This window comes from Anguilla rostrata, chromosome 4 (genome assembly GCF_018555375.3).
Source record: "Anguilla rostrata isolate EN2019 chromosome 4, ASM1855537v3, whole genome shotgun sequence".
In the NCBI taxonomy this organism is placed as follows: Eukaryota; Metazoa; Chordata; class Actinopteri; order Anguilliformes; family Anguillidae; genus Anguilla; species Anguilla rostrata.
Window position 1 is genome coordinate 42018984 of NC_057936.1, and position 24462 is coordinate 42043445.

A 24462-nucleotide genomic window follows, 5' to 3' on the forward strand; every position below is an offset into this window, starting at 1 on the left:
AGAACCACCGACTACTCACACAGCACCACCCACTACTCCAACACTGCACCGCCTACTACTCTCACACTGCAACACCCGCTACACTCATACTGCTCCACCCTCCTACACTCACACAGCTCCACCAAACTCTTACACAGCTCCACCCATTACACTGCTTATCACACTCTTTCCTCCAAAACTCTCCTGCACCCATTACTCATAGTGTACACACATTGAGGAAGAGATTACTCACACCCTGCTCCACAATTTCACACTGTGGGCTACAGTGATGACAGTTGAGACTTGAAGGAACTGTATGAATCTCAGGAGGACAGGAAAAAGGAAGATAAATCAATTCCCACAATCCCTGGCTAACGGCTGGTTGTGTGGAGAAGGAGCAGGATAAAGCTTTATAATTGCATAATTACACCAGTCGATTCTGCACAGAGTGAACACAGCCACATCTGAAGGAGTCAAATGAATTCCACATAATTTAACCAAACACTGAGCAAAGCTGAGGCCTGATGCTGAGAGCTAACGACTGGAAAACTCATCTCTCCCCCTCCTCCCCAACATACATTCTCTTCCCCCGATTCTCCCAATCACTCCTCCAGTACCCCGCCCCCTCCCCTCCCCCTGCTCCGTCTCCTCCTCTCCCACACCATCGCCCCCAGTTCCTCCTATTCCTCACTCTTGCCCTCTCTTGCACCTCCAGGCTTTTCTGCATTTAAATGTCTTAGGTGGGCCACCTAAGTGTTTTAAAGACGCGTATAAATACAAAATCACACAAAAAACACTATAAAACGATTACAGATGGTCTGTGATTTTACTGAACAATTTTGTGATGAATGATACTGCATTTCAAGTATTTAAAGTTTTGACTGCTTTCAAGTTTATGCACAACCACATGCTAAATTAACTATAGTAGAATCTGCTTAATTGCATAAAATAATGAAACAGACATGATTTTCCACAGAAACCGCCTACCTTCATAAACTTTTGTGGTTTTGTGTCTTTATAGGACAACTGTTGGTTTATTTATGCCACATCACCCAACTTTTAACATACATTTATAAATGACTAATTCCATGAAAATATCCGAAATATGCTCTAATAGTCTGCAAATATGCGATCTCTTTACAATGGAATGAGTAGGGAACAAGTGAGACCAGTGACAGTATTGGTTGAGTGAATTCATAAAAAATAATACAGTACAATACAGTAAGCTGGCATTTGGATTCATTGGTGTGAATTACATGGTTAATTAATATTGCACCCTATATTATAATATAGTTATTATAATAAATAACTATAATATTGCAAGTTTTTTCTGACAAAAATGAAATGCATTTCAAGACATGCATTTCCAAATAAAACTATTCATGTAGTTGTTCAAATCCTTACAATGCTTAAATCCTTCAGTATAGGATATATTTTCCACACAATTCTTTACATTGTAAATGTAGAAAAATATAGGAAGACAACACGTCTGACGATGGCAGTAAAGCTGGACCGTCCTCAGTCGCTGCCACAAAGCCACCACCTAAGCCCTATTCTGAGCCAGGAAAAACCCTGACCCTCAAATCCGTATTTTTTTCATACAGAAAACCTCACTACACTATCCATCCATCCATTATCTAAACTGCTTATTCCTGCTCAGCGTCGCGGGAGGGCTGCCTAACCCAATATGCATCGGGCAAGCCCCACTTCACCAGACACCAAAAAGTGAAATAAATCATCAATGTCAAGCAAACCAGGGCCACATTGTTTGGGCAGTTAGCAGCTTATGACATCTGGGGAGAGGGATCTTCTGCAAAATGGAGCGCTGGCATTCCAGCCGCTTAACACCTCTGCTGTAGGAATTCTGCGCTGAACCTCCATCCCTGCCCGCCCCCACCCTCCGCACAACTGCCCCCGTTCCACTGCTTCTCTCAGGCAGCTCCGGTGGGCACACGGCTGTAAAAAAGGGCGCGATTACGCAGGCCCAGTGAAAGGGCCTGAGACAGCGGCTTCTCACTTCTTTGTACTTAAGCAATCAACAGATGCACTTATTCGCCTGCCTCCCCCCCAGTCCATCATGGAGCGATTCTGAATGGGGAGAAATAAGTCCACTTTGTACATCTTCCAGTTAATCACGGCTTTCTATTCAGCAATTTGACCTTTTGTTCAAAACAGGATTATCACCTGTTTTTTCCCCCTCTTTTTTTCCCTTTCCTTCCAGGCAGTTACCAAGGGTGACCCGCTTGGGGAACATAATTGCAATAATTTGTTAAACACCATGGCAACCGACATTAGAACTAGGTAAATATGGGGCTTTTGTGCCACGCTGTTATTTCACCAGAGATGCTGGAGTCAGGGAACAAATGATGAAGAGAGAGATGGAGCGAGCGAGCGAGCAGAGAAAGAGAGAGAGAGAGAAGCGACAGAGTAGAGAGAGAAAGAGAGAGAGAGATTGAGTGAGAAAGAAACCCCACAAAATTTATATTTGCTTTGTCTCCAGAGAGCTGCAAATTGATAATGGCGGCAGGGTAGAGGTGGCGACGGCAGTAATTTCTCTTCTGATTAATGCTTGTGTGTTTCCACTGGATACTCAACAAACACAGGCTTACAATCTGTAACCATGCACGCTCCCCCCTCCCCCCCTCACTTTTTATCCTCCAACACACAGAACAAACAGCCCTGTTTGTCCCCTTCCTGAACTGAAAGGAATCCTTAATTACAGAATATTACCCCTCTTCAGTTAAGCGAGTGCTGATGTGGGGGGTGGGGGTGGGTGTGCTCTGTCCACTGAAGCTCAGAGAGAAACGGGAGGAGACTGACATGGGGGGGGGGGGGGGGTTGGTTAGCATTCACGGCCAGCAGCTGTTTCACACCTCCTGACAAATGGACAAATTGGTTGGGTGGGTGGGTGGTGGGGGGGGCTAACGCTTCACCATGGATGGATGCATTGATGGCTATAATTGATTTCTCTGCAGCTAAGCGACGCTCCCCCTTCTGATATGTATGATATTAGGGGGGGATGTCCTACACAAAGTTGGTTGACATTACACCCAAAGGCTACTGGTCCAAATCCTGGGTGTGGGTGAAGGAGGTGTCAGGATTACCTGCTACAATGTCCTGCAGCTTTTTAAAATAGCTTTCTAATGATGAATGCAGCCAGAAAACCAGTTTTATCTACAGCTACACAAGCTAGTTTTACATTGCAATACATTTAAAGACGCATCCAGCAGAAGCTTTGCCCTGTTTTTACAGTGATTTTTTTGGTCCTATAACAGAACTATGTGGCGTTAGGCTATGAAGTGGCTACATTGACAAGTCTCCCATGCAAGTACTAATAAGCAGGTGTAAATGTGTTTGTGTGCTCAAACGTGGAGCCATTCACAAATTTGCCAGCGGGTATGGGCCCAAAACAAGGCCTTGTCATAGAAGTCCAGTGTGGATCCAGAATCCGGATGCCTTGGGGCTTCAGGTATTAATACCCAAAAGACCAAAAGCTTCTGAAGGTGCCTTGTTTCATTCACTCGGCAGGGCTCCCCCTGCCGGGGCCACTGCTCCTTTTGAAACGGCAACATGTTAAATACATGCACTTTTAACCTCTTAGCACAAAGCCCCTAGTGGTCGGCACGCCGTCGTGCCCAGATTACTGAACTCAGACATTCAGTGCTACTGCAACCAAAGTATGAGTTAAAAACAGAAACGCGTTGTTTTAGTTTCATTAGTAGACGATACATGACAACTATGCCGAAAACGGAGTTTCGCAGCCCCACCATTGTCGCTCTGGTCGTTCATTTAACACACACCCCCTCCCTGCAGTCTCATCTGCAACTACACCCCCCACCCATGACATAATGGACAATACTGTCTATCTGGGCATTCATAAAAATATTATTTCACCACTAAAAAATCATATTCCGTCATAGCAACAAGATAAACCCGACAATAGCCCTAAGATATGCCCATACAGCAGTGAAAACGCTGCTCACTGAATAACGAAATAAACGAGAAAAAGTTTTAAAAAATGATACCATGTCATTCTATAGTCAATATCTGGGACTAAATATTGAATAAATATACAACCTTGCCGTTGGTTTTACGCGTAGAGGTGTCCCTTTTGAGACTGAGTGGTCATATATTGTCTTGGACAATCCCTTTGTGAAATATAGGCACATTTGTGATGCCTGGGTATCTTCCAAAACAGCTGTGTGTAATACCACACGTGTTTACGGCGTTGTCGCCCTTTTTAGTACAGTCTGGCTTGATTAACAATTCATTTATTTAGTAGGTGAGAGTACAAGCTTTCTAATGATGTATAACATGTCTAATTTTGCTTTTGGAATAGCGTTTTATAGGTCAGCGTAACCGGAAATGTTCTTATCATTGCATTCAATTGCGCATTCACTCTGTGGTAGCAGTAGAACAAAGACGCTGCTAACGAAACGTTGTCAACTATTTTTCGGAATTTCTTGGAAAATACTATTATTATTGAGGACTTCTGAGCATAGCTAAGCCATATGTTTTCTGATAGACCTAGCTGACACCGTTTTCTGGTGTAAGACAGGAGCGGATAGAACTATATCACTGATTTCCTGTCTCTGTCTCCATCTACTGAAAACAGATTAGATTTCATCATTGCTATGTAAGTATTACTGCTCAAAATACTTCGGTTATATACGTTATTTTTGAAATTGAGTGTCTTTAAATAGGTTAGTGGTATTATATAATGTGGATATTTCACACTTTAATGTAAGCGTTCGTTGGTAGTCTAGTAGTTTTTGTGCAACAGTGATGACGAGAGTGTTTGGACATTGCCAAAACGTGGTGGACGGTTGAAGATTGTACAGAGAATAGAAATACATACAAGAGTTAATTATTACACATTTAGGTAATGTATAGCATTGTGTAACAATATTTTTGCATTATGTTTAAATTTGATAACAATGTTTCATCTTAAACCTTCATAAGGGGCTCATTTATATGCTTTACAATGGACAAAAAGTATTATATTCCTTTTTGGAGAGATTTTGGATATGTTTCTGGACCCCTAGCTATTTTAGACCACTGTACTGACAGAAAGCTTGTAATTCCCACTTGAAAATGATGCAACAGTGAGTTTCTTGAGTAAAAACAGTTGATTTGTAGTGAAATACGTGAACATGTTGTGATTTACAGCAATGCATAATTTAGACATTTTGGGTAGATTTGGAGACGCTGGGTACACTGCTTAGTTTTTGCTTTATTATTATTATTTTGCTTTGTTATTTAGTAGTTCTACATATCCACCCTTAGATTTTATGAACTTGTGGTTAAGAAGTTTTTGATCCAGGACATGTATAGTTTAACTTGCTGTATATATGCAATCTCTCAGTATTTCATTGTGAACTAAAAAAGAGTAAATTCATTTCAGATTTTTTGCCTAGACAATTGCATGTGTGGCACTTTATTTCTTCCAAAATTATGAATATAAAGTAATCTAAGCTAGTATTGTAAATGGTACAAATGTCCTGCTTGGTTTAAGCCATTTTTCAAGTATCTGTGGTGTTCACATTTGGAGTTATAAAGCTTTAAATAGGGTACCCCCTAAATGGGCAAGGATTGGCCAGATTTGGCATGTGCGCTAAGGGGTTAAATCATTACAATTAAATGATATCTGCTCAGACAATATTTAGACACAACCCCCATGGTTTCAATTTAATCACATTCTGGGATCACAACAGTACTAATTCTGTACATAGTCATGTACTTTTACAAATATGGCTATTGTCATCAATGCTAAACAATCAAAATAGCTCTGATTAGTTTTCGATAGCGTCCAGAAGGTTGAGGTGCCTGCATTTTTAACTAAATAAATTGGGGAGTGACAGCATTTTTAACTTTGCACTTCATTTAAAAAGTCGTCCCTAAAGTATAGCGTTTAATAATAGAAATTCAGTGTCATTAGATATTGAGCATTGCTCAGTGATGGCAAAAGCGGTTTGCACACTGATACGTCCAAACGGTATATATTGAGGCAAATTCTTGGAGCAACAGTACAATTCATTTAGTTTTCTGATTGAAATAATGTTCACCAAATTCTAGAAAGCGACATGTATGCAGTATGAATAATGATCTAAATAGTTACATCAATGATATCTAGCCGGCAACTGTCTTTTAAACATTGGAAAAAGTTGAAAACCGTGCAGAATTCTCTTATTTCTTTAGCGACCACAGACACCACGATTTTGCAAAGGTATGACCAACCACTGAAATCTTACATAAGGAAAGAGGGCAAGTTGTTAAGTCATGCTTGCCGGATACTGAAGTTACAAAATAACAGGTATGTAAATGCAGACACCAGGACTCAGCTGAATGCTTTGAAGTGGCAAAGCAATATTCTGTATGAATTCAGCAACAAAATTCCCTTGATGTCTCAGACTTTCCTGAAATACTCCGCAAATAATAGTCTTATGGACTAAAATGCATGATTGAGATTTGCGTCATAACTACTTTGAGAAACTTGCAATCAGTGCCAATTTTTGCCCTCCTTTCAGACTGTCATTTTGAACCATGCAATGGTACAGACAACTTTTTCCTTATAATCCTTATAGAATGTTCTAAATTATGCGGATAATGACAATTCGGTGTATTATTTTTTGATACCATAATTAGAAAATTAAATCTGTGAATCAAATTAAATCTCAAATATGTATCCGATATCCTTCCACCACAGTAAATCTCAAAGGAACGTCAAGTGAATTTTGTTTCCAGATACACACAGAACATTCCCAAAGCTCAATTTGTTGGTTGGGTATTTGAATTCCACAATTTACAATTTCACAACGCCTGACAGAACCACCATCCATATATCAGAACCAAAACGTTCCAATCCCACATCCTCACACACATCATCAGAGAACTGAACCAGGTTCCTCAGGTAACACAAAGACACACACACAGTGTCTGCACTTCCCCCTTGAAGACAGGTTGCACGGTCACATTTTTGCACTTATCCACTCAATAAATAAAACACTCTTCTCATTCACTGTACAGGTGGACAAAACAAAATGGGGTGAATTGAGAGAAATGCTGGCACAGAACTTGGCTCAGCTCATGAAGTCATCAGAAAGGCAACATAAATGCAAGCATTTGTGGGCCCAGCAGGGCACCGGTGGGGGCGTTGTGGATGCAGGGCTGCTGGGCAGCATCTGAAATCCATTTAAAAGCGTAATAAACAAACAGCATGTATTATCTGAACAAAGAGGCTCCAAAGCACTGGAGGAAATACAGCTCTGTTGGAGTTCTGATTTGTACGTGCTTCCTATTACACCCTCCCATGGGCCTGATTGGCGGGCCAGGGCAGTCCGTCACTCTCTCAGATTTGTGATTGGTTGATCCTGATTAATTTTCTTTTCTTTCTGTCACAGTGACACGCAGCCAAAGAGGGTAAGTTCTCGCACACACATGCGCGCATACATGCATGATCGCGCACGCACACAGGGACTACACTGTACAGAAGCCTGGGAAGCATACACAGTTTGAGTGGAACACTAAAACATGGGCAAAACATGAGGCCGGATTGCACCAATAGTGCCGACGGAACATGGAACTATGCACCACCGGCCCAGCATTACCTTGCTATACCCCCCCCCCCCCCCAGCTACACACAGTACTGCTTGCGTTTCCCGGGCAGCTCAATCTTTCCAACTCAAACAGCAAACAAAGCAGTGTAAATGTCACCCCACATTACAGCCGCTCCCCAGAGTCATTACTTTGTGTGTGTCTGTGTACTAGCGTGCATGGGGATTCCTTCCTTACAAGAGTAAACAGTACAAATCATTACTGAAGGCCAGTATGGGAGCGAGGAGTATTTTTTCAACATGCTCTTAAATACACAGAGGAACTAACTGAATTACAGGCAGGTACGATTAACTACATCTACATTTAAATGCAGAAGTACTGTGACACAAACTCAAAAAAGCATATTCCGTGCCTAGAATCAACTCATTTCGTTAGCTTTCTTCTGTATGAAAGCTGGCAAAGAAAGAACTCAGCAGCCAACTGTCCAATTACTTTTGCTCCCATAAAATGGAGTGGCTGTGTAAAAAAGGGCAGTAGTTCCTGCACGGATCATCCGATATGCATGTAAATACCCTCAAATTAAAGCTGGGAGACTGCACTTTAACTTCACATTAATTATTTCAAATTTAATGTGCTAGAGTAAAGAGCTAAAACAACATAATTGTCACTGTCCGAAAACTTCTGCATTTAACTGTTCTTCCAGCGTTGTCATATAATACCAATCTAACAATTTACAGCAGTTGGCAAACAGTTAATTGATGTGGTGGGGAATGAGCAAAGTATTCATGCAATAGTACCTGTCAAACTGGAAAATACTCTGGCTGTAGCATCTCTGAAAATGATAAGCACTCATGCTTTAGTATCTGTGAAAGCGGTAAGCACCCATTCTCTATCACTGTGAAAGAGTTAAGTACTTGCACAGTAGAATCTCTGAAAGCGGCAAGAACTCATGTTGTAGGATTGGTTAAAGTGGTAAATACTCATGCTTACATGTTTTAATTATTCATATGATAAGGGTATACTCTCTGATACTCAACAAGAAGGTTTAATTGATCTATTATTAAAACAAGAGGCCAACGGTCAATATAAAGATCCAGTTTACTTAAAAAAATTGGAGGCCTCTTACACTTCAGTGTTGTGATGCTAAAATATTAGCGAAATGTTTAGCCTATCGTATTAAAAGGGTCCTGTCGGATATTGTCCACCTTGACCAGTCAGGCTTTTTACAGGGACGATACATGGGGGACAATATAAGACAACTGCTTGAAATTACAGAGCATTATGAGACGTCAAAGAAAGCCGGCTTAATTTTCATAGCAGACTTTGATAAAGCCTTTGATGAAGTGCGCCTGGATTTTATTTACAAATGCCTAGAATTCTTCAACTTTGGTGAATCTCTAATAAAATGGGTCAAAGTCATGTATAGCAACCCCACATGTAAAGTTATAAATAATGGTTATTTTTCAGAGAATATTACATTGTCAAGGGGCGTAAAACAAGGCTGCCCTCTATCACCATACTTGTTTATTATGGCAATTGAAATACTTGCAATAAAGATAAGATCAAATATTAATATCAAAATATTTCTATTAATTAGAAATTCAAGGTTTAAAATACGAAGGTCTCAATGTATGCTGATGATACAAGTTTTCTGCTGAACCCACAACGTTCATCCCTGCAAGGTCTTACTGAAGACCTAGATCACTTTTCTAATCTATCAGGCTTAAAGCCAAACTATGACAAATGTACAATACTAAGAATTGGATCTCTGAAAGATTTTACCATGTAATCTACCAATAAAATGGAAGAATGGATCAGTTGACATACTCACATCCCCAAAAATATGAATGAATCAACTTCAATAATAAACTTACTAAAATAGATAAAATTTTGCAACCATGGAAAGGGAAACATTTGACAATCTATGGTAAGATTACCCTGATTAACTCTCTAGTTGCATCCCAGTTTACCCATCTATGGGGGGGGGGGGGGGGCTCTGTTTAGGAGAACACATTATAAATGGTAATGTGCAAATGTAAAAGATAATTATGTGTAAACTATGTACTCTGGGGGTGGTGGCGGTGGGGGAAAAAAAAAATATACTCATGCTGTATTACCCATGAAAGTGACAATTACTTGCACTGTATTATCTATGAAAGTGTAGGGTACTCACACTATTATCTGTGAAAGTGTAAGGTACTCACACTGTATTATCTGTGAAAGTCGTAAGTACCTGTGCTGTGGTGCAAGTGAAAGTGATCATATACTCACACTGTAATATCTGTGAATGTGATGGCGGATATCCAGAATGAGCTTGTTACTGATCTGAACGAGGTGCTCGATGGGATGGCCCCCGCATGGGATATGACAGCACCGCAGCAGGCTTGGCTCCACCATCGACCCCTAGGACAGGAAAGGACATTAATACCAGCGCCTTGGCCACGCTCAATGGGACAGGAAGTATCGCAGACAACACAGCTAACAGTAACACGCTAGTGCAATCACACGCACACAAATACTTGCACACGCCTCCATGCAAGTGCTGGTGCGCCACTGCTTTGTATTACCGGACAGCAAGGCTGAACTACCTGTGTGCCCCCTTGTCACAAGACTGAATGAGGGAAAACAAAAACAGAGTTTAAAGTGCACATTTCCACCTGCTGTCTGGCTCCCCCAGAGCACAACACCATTAGCAACAGAAGGAGAAAGGGATTCCAACATGGTGGCCATTTCTGCCCCTCACAACGGCAATACTTTCTGAATTACAGCAGGGCCTCTCCATTAACAGGACCACAAACTCTACAATTATAAACACTCACGAACACGTTCACAGACACACACTCACAGACACAAACACACACAAGCAGCACATCATTAAAACAATCAGCTGTGCAAGCACGCACGTACGCACACACACCTCAAGCTGGAAATTGTTCTAAATTTTTCAACATAGCAGCCAAAACTGTTCTTTCTGTCCACTTTAGTGAAGCCAAACCTTTTACTCGCATTAAAGAACATTCTAGTAGGACCATTTGTGGACTGACTGAAGGCTATTTAATTTTTTCTTGCTTGCTATGTGTGCAAGCAGATGGAAATGGAAAATGCATCTGGTTGAACATGAAGTGGTTTACCTTATAATTCATTTTGCATCGATTTACGAGGCCAAAAGTTTACATACACCTACGCTAAAGATATTCAGTTTTTCACAACTCCGCACGTTTCATGTTACCATACATTACTTTTGGCAAATCAATCAGGGCATCTACTATGTTCACATCAGAGGTCAAACAATCGATTAGAGACAGGGTTATTTCAGTTTTAATTCACTATATCAGAATTCCAGCGGGTCAAATGTTTTCATACATCAAGTTGACTGTCTCTTTAAACAGTCTGGAAGATTCCATAAATTGATGCAATGACTTTTTAGAAGCTTCTGATTGGCCAATTGTCATAATTAGGAGTTAACGGGGAGTATTTAAGGGCCTACCTTTAGAGCCACTGCCTTTTTGCCCTTGACACCATGGGAAAATCCAAGCAACTCAGCCAAGACCTCAGAAAAAGAATTGTGGACCTCCACAAGCCCAATTCCTCCATAGGAGCAATTTTCAAACAATTGAAGGTACCACAAGCATCTGTATAAACAATTGTATGCAAATACAGACACAGACACTGCATTGTTCAGGAAGGAGGCACAAATTTACTCCCAGAGCTGAACAAACTTTGGTCCAAAAGGTTCAACTGAACCCCAAGACAACAACAAAGGAACTGGTGAAGGAGTTGGAGGCATCAAGTACCAAAGTATCTACATCCACCATTAAGAGAATCCTACATCGCCATGGCCTGAAAGGCTGTCACGCAAGGAAAAGCCCCTACTCCAAGATCGGCATAAAAAAGCCAAAATGAAGTTTGCGGGTGATCACCAGGACAAAGACCTAACCTTTTGGAGGAGAGTTCTCTGGTCAAAAATTGAACTGTTTGGCCATAATGATCAGCACTATGTATGGAGGGAAAAGGGTGAGCCTTTTAATCCGAAGAACACCATCCCAACTGTGAAGCATGGGGGTGGCAGCATCATGTTGTGGGGGTGTTTTGCTGGAAAAGGGACTGGTGCACTTCAAAAAATAGATGACATGATGAGGAAGGAGGATCATCTAGAAATACTGAAGCAACACTTCAAGACATCAGCTAGAGAGTTAAAATTTGGTTGCAACTGGGTCTTCCAGCAGGACAATGACCCTAAGCATACCTCCAAAGTTGTAACAAAATGGCCTGAAGACAACAAAGTGAAAGTACTGGAGAGCCCATCACAAAGCCCTGACCTGAATCCCATAGAAAATTTGTGTACTGAACTGAAAAAGTGTGTCCGAGCAAGGAGGCCCACAAACCTGATTGAGATACACCAGTTCTGGCAGGAGGAATGGGCAAAAATTCTGGTAAACTATTGTGAGAAGCTTGTGGAAGGCTACCCCAAGCATTTGATTCAAATTAAAAGGTGATGCCACCAAATACTAACAAACTATATGTAAACTTTTGACCCACTGAAAATCTGCATACAATCTGAAAGAAATCTCTCTCTTAACTATTATTTTGAAATTACCTAATGGAAATAAAGTTGATACCCTAATTGACTTAACACAGGAAATGTATGGTAACATGAAATGTGTTGTTTGTTAGTTTGAATGTCTTTAGCCTAGATGTATGTAAAGTTTTGGCCTCAACTGTATTTTTATACCCTGTAAGAACAGAAAGTCTGCACCGACATTTGAGACTTTAGCCGCGTTTCCACCAAAAGTACCCGGAACCTTTAGTCCCAGGAACTACTTTTCAAGGAACTAAAAGGTTCCTTCAGCCCATTGTTGTCTGCGTTTCCACCGCGGTCTAAAGTCCCGCGAAGATTAAGCAAATTAGCCCACTGACGTATGAAAAAGCGGCGTTGTCGTCGGTCCATCTGTCCTATGATTTCTTCTGTAACCCCATACTACCACCGAAGTAGCCTACATTATTTTCTAATAACCGGGACAGCCCGGAGGGGTTTATTCCACTTGTATACAACGGGTTACCAACAATGACTATATATGGTTACTTTTGTATTTATTGATTTTTATCGAAATATTATTGAAATATTCTTCTGCAGCCGTTTGGGCATATTTTACCGTTGTCAAGCAAAACTGTCGTTGGTAGTTGAACTTGGACCGTTGTTATGCAAATAGGATATAACAGGCCAACAGTCAGATTGTAACTGTTTTATATATCCTCTCAAACACATTCATTATGTTTTTATGCGAACATTCACTTTCATGTCTTGACATCCGAGGCGAGAGAATGCATTCACATTCCACAAATAACTAGCAACAGCAGCAGAAAACATGCACACGTTGTAAACAATTTGCTGTTGAATTGTTTGCTTTCTCATTGTCAATTCCATATAGGCTAATCGCAAAATGACAAGAATAGAACAAAAACTCTGACTTGCGTGAAAATTCTAATTAGCAGTGGTACAGCCACCGTTTGCTTTCCTTCAAAGTTACTGCTAGCCAAGCAGCGAAGTGTGCCCTCCAGATGCGAACCATGCACCATAAATTAGTCCACAGTCTTCCTGGTCTTTTTGTGGAATTGAAGAATGGCAGAGTAAAATTACGGCAGTCTGAAAAAGCAAAAGGGACGATTACTAGAATTAACCTGTTATTTTACCCTGACAAAAAGTGCGGAAGGTGATTTCCAGTTTGCTTTTACTGTATCAAACGAGTGAATTTGAGTCAATTACAACGGGCTAACAAAGAAAATCCGGAAGAAAATATTCAGCAACCGAATTAAACCGTTTGAATGATTTGGTACATAATATGCTGTCCCAGCACGAATGCTTAGCATTTTATAAAATGAATACTAAAGCAAGAAAAGAACAGAAGAGCACACGTTATAATTCCAAGATGTTGGCAGGCTATAACCAAAAGTAGGCTACTGCGCCGCATAACATACAAGTTTGATTTCAAGTTATGATGAAAACAAACTGGTTTGCGGCTGCAGGTTTTTTAAAAATGGCGGTTGAAATAAACAAAAAAAAATGCTGCGAGTACTCGACCAATCAGAAATGTTCAGCGCTGCAAGCTCCACCCCAAAGGTTCCTGTACTTTTGGAAAGTACTACCCCCCGAGCAGGAACTTTTTTCGGGGTAAAATAAAGCCCCCGGAACTAAATTTAGACCCTAGTTCCTGCGGTCGAAACGCACTGAGTTCCTCAAAAGGTTCCTAGTTCCGGGGTAAAGTTCCTGCGGTGGAAACGCGGCTTTTGGTTCCAGTTGGTTCCTCAAGATTCAGTGGTCACTCGTAAGGAACCAAATTTTGGTACCCAACCCTATGCACACCACTAACATTAGGAACATGCAGCGCATGCACAGGCACCCTGAGACAAACTCACACTCATACACGCACACATACACACACAAGGACCACACATATACACTACAGAGATTTGCAACAACTCTAACCGGAACATTGGAATAATAAAAACTGAAAAAGACGGCCGTTGCACCTGAAGAGAATTCATGCATTCCTCTTTCTCTCCCCCCCCTCTCACTTCTCTCTCCCTTTCTCTTGTGCTACTTGGACTGTCTCCCTGGCACAGGTACAGGCACTAGGTCAGGATGTGATTCAGGCCTCACTGCCCCTCATTGGCTGGCTTTACTCTGGGGTCCTCAGGTTTGGGCTGCTTGGGTTTGTGATAAGTTGTCCCCCACCAGCACCACCCCGAGGATCAGCACAGAATCAAGGCAACTCTGTCGCTCAGGCTCCTAATTCATTTAGCGTCTTATCTGTGGGCTGGCCATTGCAGGGGATGCGGGCTAACTCTTGGCCACTATTTCTTCTCCTACATCCCTCTCTCCCTCCCTCCCTCCATGCAAAGTGGCCCAAGGCCAGGCCATCTTAACGGCAGATTGGATCCAGGAGAGTTTCAATCTGCAAAGCAGAGGAGGGTACGGGAGGCTCTAGACAGGGAGGAAAATACGAAGGAGTGTGCAATTTGGGACAGGCGTGGGGGAGCGCGTGCTATTTGGGGCAGGTTTATTAGTTTCTGAGAGATGGGAGAAAGCCGAGGGCTACATAAGTCTCCCCTAATTGGCAGGTGATTATCTTCCACCTCAATGTTGCACAAGGCCAAGGTCTGCCATGTCCAACCCCACCAAGCAGGCAACTGGGGGGTGGGGGGCTTTGAGCTAAGCAGATCAAAGACCAAACCCTAACCCACCCCCATTCCCTCAGAATCTGCTATCAAAGCTTCTACAGAATCCTGAGCAGCTAATATTAACAGAAATGCAGAGTGCTGCCTGCCTTTCCTCAGACATGGAAGGGGTTGGACAGCAGGTCAGTGTTCTGAGGCTCAGGGACTCCTTCAATGTTTGAGTGTGAAGGACAGAGAGGAAGTGTGTGAGACACAGGGTGTGTGTGTGTATGTACGTATGTGAGAGAAAGTGCAAGTGTGTGTGGAAGTGAGTGTGAGCACACATGCATGTATGCATGTGTCAGTGGTCACATTTATGCAGTATTCTGCATTTTTCGGAAGAAAAAAACAGAACGTGACATTTAAATCTGTTTCAAGTTGAAAAATGTCTCCTGATTTGCAAAACCTTCAGATTTGTTATACTTCCAGTGTAGTCTTTAAACAGTCTTTTGAGACGTACTGATTCATATGGATGCAAAACATGGTATCTTTCCACCTACACCAACAGCAATAATGTTCATTGATGAGTTGTACTCTTTTTGGGTTCGACTGAGTATGTAAACAAAACACCAATCATAAGAAAGCTGAACATGCTCAAATGTGGGCAACACCTGTACGAGGGTTAGCCAGCTAGCTACCTCATTTCAGAATGCCTGAAGGTAACTAACTTACAGTACAACTTAACCACCAACAGAAAAATGGAGGCACCCACATCGTTGGCATCATGGCAATCTTTGCTAATTCTCAATCTCCTGGATCAAAGTGTAGTATGACATCAGTGACCATCCTTATTCATTGACAAATTGGGTTAAAACTTCTGGGACTGCTCTTAACTACTTTTATTCCCATATTTCAGGGAAGATTATGCATCAAAAAACTGGTATCACGTGGAATTACACAAGGATCTATTCTTGGTCCACACTTTCTTCTTTCTCAGGAAAGCCAGTTCACCCCTTTATGAATTTTTTCTCATTTTATTCAGATAGAGGGAAAGCGAAGAGGATAACAGACAGAGATGGGATAACATCACAGAGAGTGCCATAATGGGGAATAGAACCCCTGAGTACACAGGGCGGCACACAGCTGTAAAATTCAGCCGTGCTCTACAGTTGAGGCCAGTAGTTTACATACACCTAGGCTAAAGACACTCAAACTCAGTTTTTCACAACTCCGCACATTTCATGTTACCATACATTTCTTTTGGCAAGTCAATTTGGGCATCTACTTTGTTCACATCAGAGGTCATTTTAAAACAATCGATTAGAGACAGATTTATTTCAGTTTAATTTACCATATCAGAATTTCAGTGGGTCAAAAGTTTACATACACCAAGTTGACTGTCTCTTTAAACAGTCTGGAAGATTCCATAAATTGATGTAATGACTTTTCAGAAGCTTCTGATTGGCCAATTGTCATAATTAGGAGGAGATAATTGGCACCAGAGGCTGTATTAAAGGGCCTACCTTTAGAACCACTGTCTTTTTGCCCTTGATACCCTGGGAAAATCCAAGTAACACAGCCAAGACCTCAGAAAAAGAATTGTGGACCTCCACAAGCCCAATTCCTCCATAGGAGCAATTTTCAAACAACTGAAGGTACCACGAACATCAGCACAAACAATTGTATACAAATAGAAAAATCTTGAAGGAGGCACAAATGAACTCTCAGAGCTGAACAAACTTTGGTCCAAAAGGTTCATCTGAACCCCAAGACAACAATAAAGGAACTGCTGAAGGAGTTGGAGGCATCAGGTACCAAAGTATCTATATCCACACCATTAAGAGAATCCTACATCGCCATGGCCTGAAAGGCTGTTGCACAAGAAAGAAGCCCCTATTCCAAGACCGGCATAAAACAGCTAGAAAGAAGTTTGCAGGTGATCACCAGGACGAAGACCTAGCCTTTTGGATGAGTATTCTCTGGTCAGATGAAACAAAAATTGACCTGTTTGGCCATAATGATCCGCACTATGCATGGAGGAAAAAGGGTATGCCTTTTAATCTGAAGAACACCATCCCAACTGTGAAGCATGGGGGTGGCAGCATCATGTTGTGGGGGTGTTCTACTGGAAAAGGGACTGGGGTACCTCAGAAAATAGACAAAAGTTGTAACAAAATGGCTTAAAGACAACAAAGTGAAAGTACTGGACAGGCCATCACAAAGCCCTGACCTGAGAGAAGCTTGTGGAAGGCTACACCAACAGTCTGATTCAAGTTAAGCTATTAAAAGGCAATGCCACCAAATACTAACAAACTGAAAATCTGTTATAGTACATAAAAGCTGAAATAAATCTGTCTCTTAGCTATTATTTTGAAATGACCTCTTATGGAAATAAAGTAGATACTTTAATTGATTTAACACAGGAAATGTATGGTACCATGAAATGTGTGGAGTTGTGAAAAATTCAGTTTGAATGTCTTCAGCTTAGGTGTATGTAAACATTTGGCCTCAATTGTATACACGTTCATTGGATAGTGCTTTTTCAGGCATCACATGGTTGATGAGCAGTAACTTCTAGAAATTAAATTAAGAAAAGACAGACATTCTTTTAAGTAGTTCAAAAACACAGAAAAAAGCTATCCTAATAATAATACCTCATATTTATATAGTGCTTTTCTAGGTACTCAAAGTCGCTTTACATTGGGAAAACAAAAAGAAAGAAATAAAACTTTATTAGGCGAAAGAATAAAACAAATTGTGTCTAAAAGTAAAAAGTAAAAACAGTAAAAACAACACAGGGGGGTGGGGGGTTAGCTGGAAAGCAAACTGTAGATTTGGCCAATTGGCTCTGTACATGAAGTAAGGAATTTAGGGGGATGTTAGACTCTGACCTTAGTTTTACATCTCACATTAGCAATGAGAGCAGAAGTGCCTTATTACATACCAAACACACTGCACAAGTAAAACCCTCGCTGCAAGATTCAAAGTTGGCACATGCTTTTGTTCTCAGCTGCACTAGTTATCATAACTGCTTTTTTCTCCACCGAGTTGCCAAAGGCCACAACGTGCACAAACCACAGGTGCCCCAGTTAAATTAGAACAATAAAGAGAAGCCCGGTCTTACTAACCTTATTTCAAGATTTTCCAAATTGTTTGTTAACGCACTGTATGGTCTAGTGCTTTCACATGCTTCTAAAACGTTAACTAAATGTTTGCATTTGCCAAAAACCTCAAAAGACAGGAAATTAAATTGATCAGCCTTACACTAAAATCAGCCTGCTCTCCATCAAGGTACATCAGCACAGAGCGTTGACAAATGCTACAGCTCTGCTGTCTAATGTACTTCAAATAACATGTACTCACCACTGGGTAGATTGCTTAAGATTCAAACCTTCTCTCAAAGAGTCAAATTCATGCTCTTAGAGTAGGTGCTTGTACAGTATACTTAAAAATACACTAAGATTTTACACTAAGATTGTTCTATTTGGGACCACATATTTTGCATCACTTTTTATAAATGAGCAATGTCTAATTAGCAGGTTAAGTCAACAATTCATGGTTAAAAGCAACAAAATTAAACCCGAATGGCACTTGGAGAGATGTCAACATTTGTGCATGAGAGGGCATAGTCTTGGGCAAAAGGGTGCCCTCACATGTAAATACAGAGTAAAGTTTTTGGTGTCAGAACTGTCGGCTGAGTGTAGGCTATGGAAACCGTTATCTAGGCCGATTCTGACCAACATTCGGCACAGTCACCAGATTCTAAGTTGTAGCCAGTTTGCAGCTCGCTGCACTTGGTTTGTGAAAGTAACAGTTAAAAACAATACTATTTCTGATTAAACATTTGCGTATTTCCTTGTGTTTGATCTATCTTTTCTTCAATAAGCAGAAAGCCAGAGGCAGAAATCATTAATCAGAAGTCAAGGGAACTGTATAGATTGTTTTGTGTGAAAATATAATCTAACCTGCTCATTCCTGGTCAGGGTCACAGGGTAGCTCGAGCCTATCCCATGTATTGGGCAAGAGGCAGAAATAAACCCTGAACACGTTGCCAATCCATTACAGGATATACCTATGGGCAATGTAGATTATCCAATTAGCCTAAGCTGCATGTCTGGACTGTGGAAGGAAACCGAAGCCCGCGTGGATACAGGGAGAACATGCAAACTCCACACAGAAAGGCCCTGTCCCGCAGGCAAAACCAGGAGAAAAATAAATGTATCATATCCAATTAAAATTTTATGGTCAATTTAAGATATATATATATCTGGTTGGATGTCTAGTTTTTAGTTTATCGCCTTTGAGAAAGAGACAGAAAAACATGTTTTAAATGTACAAAAATGGCAAGTTACTCACACATACAAAGCAAAATAAGTCATTAACACTTGCAAGATCTAGGCCTGCCATTAAAAGTACTGATATCAAAATTACACCAATTTACAATTAACAATATTGGCTACCTTAGTTTACACAAATTAAACATGTTGTATTTCAAAGCAATGCTGCTACCCAATGCTTCCTAAATGCTTTCAAGCAACTTGGCCCTGTGTTTTTTCATCTTACTATGTGGTTCATCTTACCAAAGAAGGCAGGCCAGTAAGCACAACTCAGCTAGGGTTGTATTCTATATGGTCTGGTTATATTTTAGCCGGCTAGAAAATGTTCACATTGAAAGCAAATGTAGCCAGTTAACGGAACGTGTAGATGGTATGTCATAATACAGCCTATAGGTTCGGTGAAAGACTGGCTAGATTTGTTGCACAAGGATCCAGAAGTATTATACAGTTGTAAAAGCAATAGTTGAAAAGTAATAGGTAATTATGAGTGAGCAAATAAGCATGCAAAAGAAATGAAAAATCAGCCAGAGTTTCAGGTGGGATTCAATCCTGTGGCTCAGCAGTCCATAGGCCGTGACATTGCCAGTGAGCCATGAACTTACTAGCGGTCTTGACTGGAAATTTTCTTGGGGACAAAGGTATAAGTCCATTTTGCAAGGGTATGTGACAGTTTGCATGGCTGGTGTAGGTAAATGATTGGCTGCTGTAGGTAAATGTTCAATGGGGAGACATTACATTACAGGCATTTAGCAGACGCTCTTATCCAGAGCAACTTACACAACTTTTTACATAGCACTTTACATTGTATCCATTTATACAGCTGGATATATACTGAAGCAATGCAGGTTAAGTACCTTGCTCAAGGGTACAACGGCAGTGTCCTTACCCGGGAATCGAACCTGCGACCTTTCGGTTACAAGCCCAGTTCCTTACCCACTGTGCCACACTCCGTCCTCCATACTGGAGACATACTGTTTGTGGGCTTGCAGCATTAAGATAACGTAAACTTGCAGAAAAAAGAAGAAACCGCAAAATCCCCTAAGTTTGGGGCTTAATTGTGCAGACGTGTGAAGTTGTTTGTGAATTCTGTCTGTTGAAATGGGGTCAGAAGGTACAGAAATTAATGTTTTTAAGGGCTGTGAGCCTGTGGTCAGTGTGGTTATTTCAGTAGAAAACCCAGAAAACTGCCAATCTCTCGATGCTGTATAGCAGTGGTCCTCAATCTTACCCAGAAAGGGCCGGTGTGGGTGCAGGCTTTTGTTCCAGCCAAGCAGTGACACACTTGATTCCACTAATCAAGGTCCTTAGCAAAGACTACTCTAGTGGTTGATTAGTAGAATCAGGTGTGTAACTGCTCAGTTGGAACAAAAGCCTGCACCCACACCGGCCCTTTCTGGATAAGATTGAGGACCCCTGCTGTATAGGTATGGGTCATACCTCCCGCCAAGGCCTAACTTGGCAGGATGGCATAGCTGCCATCCCAATATGGCAAACCACAAGAATGTTGTTTCCCCTCCACAGACATGACAGGGAATGTCCAATTAAGTCATGATACATGTCAAACCAGGGGCGTCCACAAGTTTGAATATGAAATGAAATACTGAGAACCACATAATGTAGAATAGGTAAAAACTATACATGTCCAGTAGAAAACCTATCCAAATTTGAATAACATGCTTTTTGTCCATTATAAAGCATATAAATTTGCCCCTTATGATGGTTTAAGATGAAACACTGACATAACATTGAAAAATAATGCAAAACCATTGACACACTTCTGGTATACATACCTAAATGTGTAATCATTCACCCTTGTATGTTTTTCTGCACTCTACAGTATGTAATCAAACGTTACTATTTATGATCACTCCAAGTGAAATGTTATGTTCATGTTTGTTCTGTAATGTAATCTAGCACATATCAGCCCAAAGTACATTTAAATTTGTACTTTTATGCCCAAAGTGACAAATACAGCCCATGGAGATAATAAAACCGCACATTATGCACAAAAACATTACAATAAAATAATATTCCACCATTAGAATGGGGGAGTGTCCAGTTAACATCTGTTGCATTGAACATCGGGGGTTGGCTTCTACTGCTGGTATGTGGAGAATCTGAACCTTGCATTTGGGCCTGGTGTTCCCTTGATGTTCGGTGTGCACAGGATCTGACATTCTTGGTCTTACAGTTCATCTGGCATTTTAAAATTTTTATCCCTGGTTTATTTGGAATATTGTGCTGTCTGTTTTTTTAATTTTGATCTTGGTTTTCTTAGAACTACTTGGGAGAAACAAGCTGTGGTTTGGTGTTTTCTTTCATTCATTTCTTTAGTGACTAACCTGTCCACATCTATAACATACATTGTTTAAAATTAGATGTTCAATGCTCATAACATAAATTTCTTCATTTTAATCTGGTTGTGAGTTGTACATTTTGTTAAAGGTTGATCCAACAGGTTGCTCTGTCTATCAACAAATTTGGTGATTTAATTTATATTTGGTATCTTTGATAATAATTACGGTACCAAATGAAATTGTTAATGCACTTAATGTTAATGTTTGGTATTTAGTGTGCTGAACATTAAACAAGGGTGTCAGTGGTTAAAACCACTGGATTGAGAAAATAAACATATTTTAAACCTCACTTCCCTAACAACCTATACAAATATTTATGAATTTCCTGGTTTCCTGGAGCTTAATTTTATTTTCTGCTTCCTAATTACAGTCAAAAGCTCCTACTTCTCACAGATAATCTACGCTTCTGGAGAACAAACTTCAGTAAGTTTCGTGGGCAATGTAATCTTGATCTGTGCAGTGCAGCCCTATATTGGCCAATGTGAAAGAAAGTGAAGTATTGCCCTCATATATTCTAAAAGTTTACTCTGAACATTGATGTCAATAGACATTAATGAAGAGTTTTTTTTTTTTTGTTTTTTTTTTTAAATGGTTATCCTTGACCAATTTGAAAATTTAGGACCTTGGTCACCTGTCAACCTATGTGCAATGTTTCATCCAAATCTGAGCAAAACTGTTAGAACTATGGCTGTTACAGTCAGACAGACACACATGTAATTGCAATATCCCCTCTTGCATGAGCTTTGCTTTTGTGCAGGTGTAATGAATGTATTATGACACTTTTACCTCATGTTACTAAGACATAAATAAAGACATGGGCACTGCTCTCACTCATTCTGTAAAGTGATTAATCTGCAATTAGCAAACCGTGACAGCTAGTTGACACAGATAGCTTGCTGCTTCATAAAGTCACGTTTAAAGTTAGCTAGCCAGCAAGTCTGGTCATTAGTTCTTATAAGAATATAATAATAAGAACAATATCCGTAAAGAAGGAAAAGAGTAAAGTAACATCTGACATATTTATATATTTACTGATAATTAGATTTTAACTACAGCTGCCATTTTGGATACTTTTACCACAGTTAAGAATAATGGAGTCAAACCTACAGTAAGCAGAAACCGCACTTTTTAGTTATTATTGTTTGCCATAATATCACTTTAGCACAGTTTATGTTTAGCACATTAGTTTGTCATGCTTTGATACTTCACAGCTTTAAATAAAAAAATCACAAAAACTACCCTTTTAAACTTCGCAACCACCTGGCCAAGTCAAATAATGTTTGCATTGACATGGACAGATGATATTAAAAATGCTTTTTAAACTTGAACTGCACCCATATCTAATTTATTAATAGATAAATATTAATAATATCAGTCTGTCTGAAAACAAAAATGGAATTGGTCAGAAGGCAGATTTTCATGAGTTCTGATACACAGATTTCTGAAAGCTAGTGCGACCTCTGGTGTTTTTGTGGATGTATGCATGCATGCATGCACAAGAAAGTGAGCGTGCGCCTTGTGAGCGTGAGTGTGTATGCTTGTGTGTCTGTGTGTGCACATGCTTACCGCTCCCTGGAACACAGAGTCATAAATGTTTTCAGTGCCGCACTCTGGACATGCAAAGGTGAATCTTTGGCAGTCACGGTAACGCTCCTCATCAGTCAGCTGGGCGGGCGCCCCAAACACGCCCCCCACCTCATCCTCCCGCTGGTGCTGCTGCTGTGCCCGGAACTGGGAGGGGTCCAGACCTAGGGGGCCAGGGGAACAAAGGGGGTTACACCCTAATATCTCTTTGCCAAGCTTTCAACACACACAGACCGATCACCTGACCATGAGACCACCACAGCAACATTAAAGACCTTTCCCTTAGATCCTTACTGACAGGACAGAACTGGGGCCACACAAATCAAATCACATGGGTGCAGAGCCTAGACATACACTCACTAATGAGTGAAGGGAATATCCCATTTTCAATTAACTAAACTACAGCAAAGAAATGTCCATTCACCTATCATGAGTGGCTCTGATTAGCAGTAGCGTATGAAAAATAAATAAACACACAAAAGCCCAGGATACATCCTCCACAATTTGGTTAAGTGGATAAGTGAGTAAACTAGAATAATCTAAATAAATAAATAAACTAATAAATTTAAAAACACATCTGCCAAGTAAAAGGCTACAGAGATCAACAGTCACTGTTGGGCCTGTTGGCCAATATCACCATCAGCTGGCACCATCTACAGGCAGGCATGTGCACAGCCTGTTTTGTAGCTTTTGACTACAAAATATGACCTGCATTTTTAACACAAACTAAAAACATCATCCTGGAATTAGAAAAAACATCTAAGATTACACTTAAAAAAGTACTTTCAGTAAATCAGTTCAAATACATTTTGTGAAAGTGAGTGAGTTCTAACGCTGGTTAGTGAAAATTTGGTTAACTGCTAAACCCCATTTAAGATGGAGCACTTGCCACCAAAAGGCGATGACAGAAAAGGGGATACTTAGTGTAGGCGAGAAAGGCATCTATGCACTCCTGCAGGAACACCTGGCCTGCGCCCTTCCACCATTCTGAATTCTAGACTCTTTTAAAGGAGCTTCCGCGTAACCCAGAAACGCAATGCCACAGCAGCGTGCTGAGCCCCCCTCTCCCCACCCTCCACCAATCATACATTTGTTGTGTATGCATGAAACTGTATATTGCAGCAAGATTAGTTATTTTAAAATAAAAGCTTAAGGTTGAAATTTAACCCATGAATGAAATACCTGCATTTTCCACGCACACAAAGCGACTCACCGAGCCAGGTAGCGATGAGCACAGCGTCGATGCCCTCGATGGGATCGCAGATTCTGGACACCACAGGATGAACCTGCTGGGCCAAGTAGTACTGTGTGTCCAGAGACAACCCCCCCTGCTTCTCCAGCTGCTCCGGGGCATAGGCCCGCTGGCTGGGGCTCAGGTTCGAGCCATCCTGAAGGAACATGGAGGGGGTACACAATAACTAATGTGTATGTGAAAATGAAAAATCAGCAATGACACATCAGCTTGACGGAGTTGACGGAACCAGTAACGGTCTATT

The 24462-nt window shown here is 40.8% G+C and overlaps 1 protein-coding gene across 4 annotated transcripts in view; it reads right to left on the reverse strand.

Moving 5' to 3' along the window:
- Positions 1 to 24462, reverse strand: part of pola1 (polymerase (DNA directed), alpha 1) — a 145323-nt gene that overhangs the window by 34271 nt on the left and 86590 nt on the right. For 3 of the 4 annotated variants that reach the window (XM_064334069.1, XM_064334070.1, XM_064334068.1), the window contains exons 32-34: positions 24180 to 24354; positions 22949 to 23130; positions 9805 to 9936 (exon numbers count right to left, since the gene is read on the reverse strand). In XM_064334069.1, the coding sequence (XP_064190139.1) occupies positions 9805 to 9936; positions 22949 to 23130; positions 24180 to 24354 (489 nt within the window). The remainder of the gene's footprint in view (positions 1 to 9804; positions 9937 to 22948; positions 23131 to 24179; positions 24355 to 24462) is intronic. The other variant, XM_064334071.1, reaches the window with a different exon arrangement.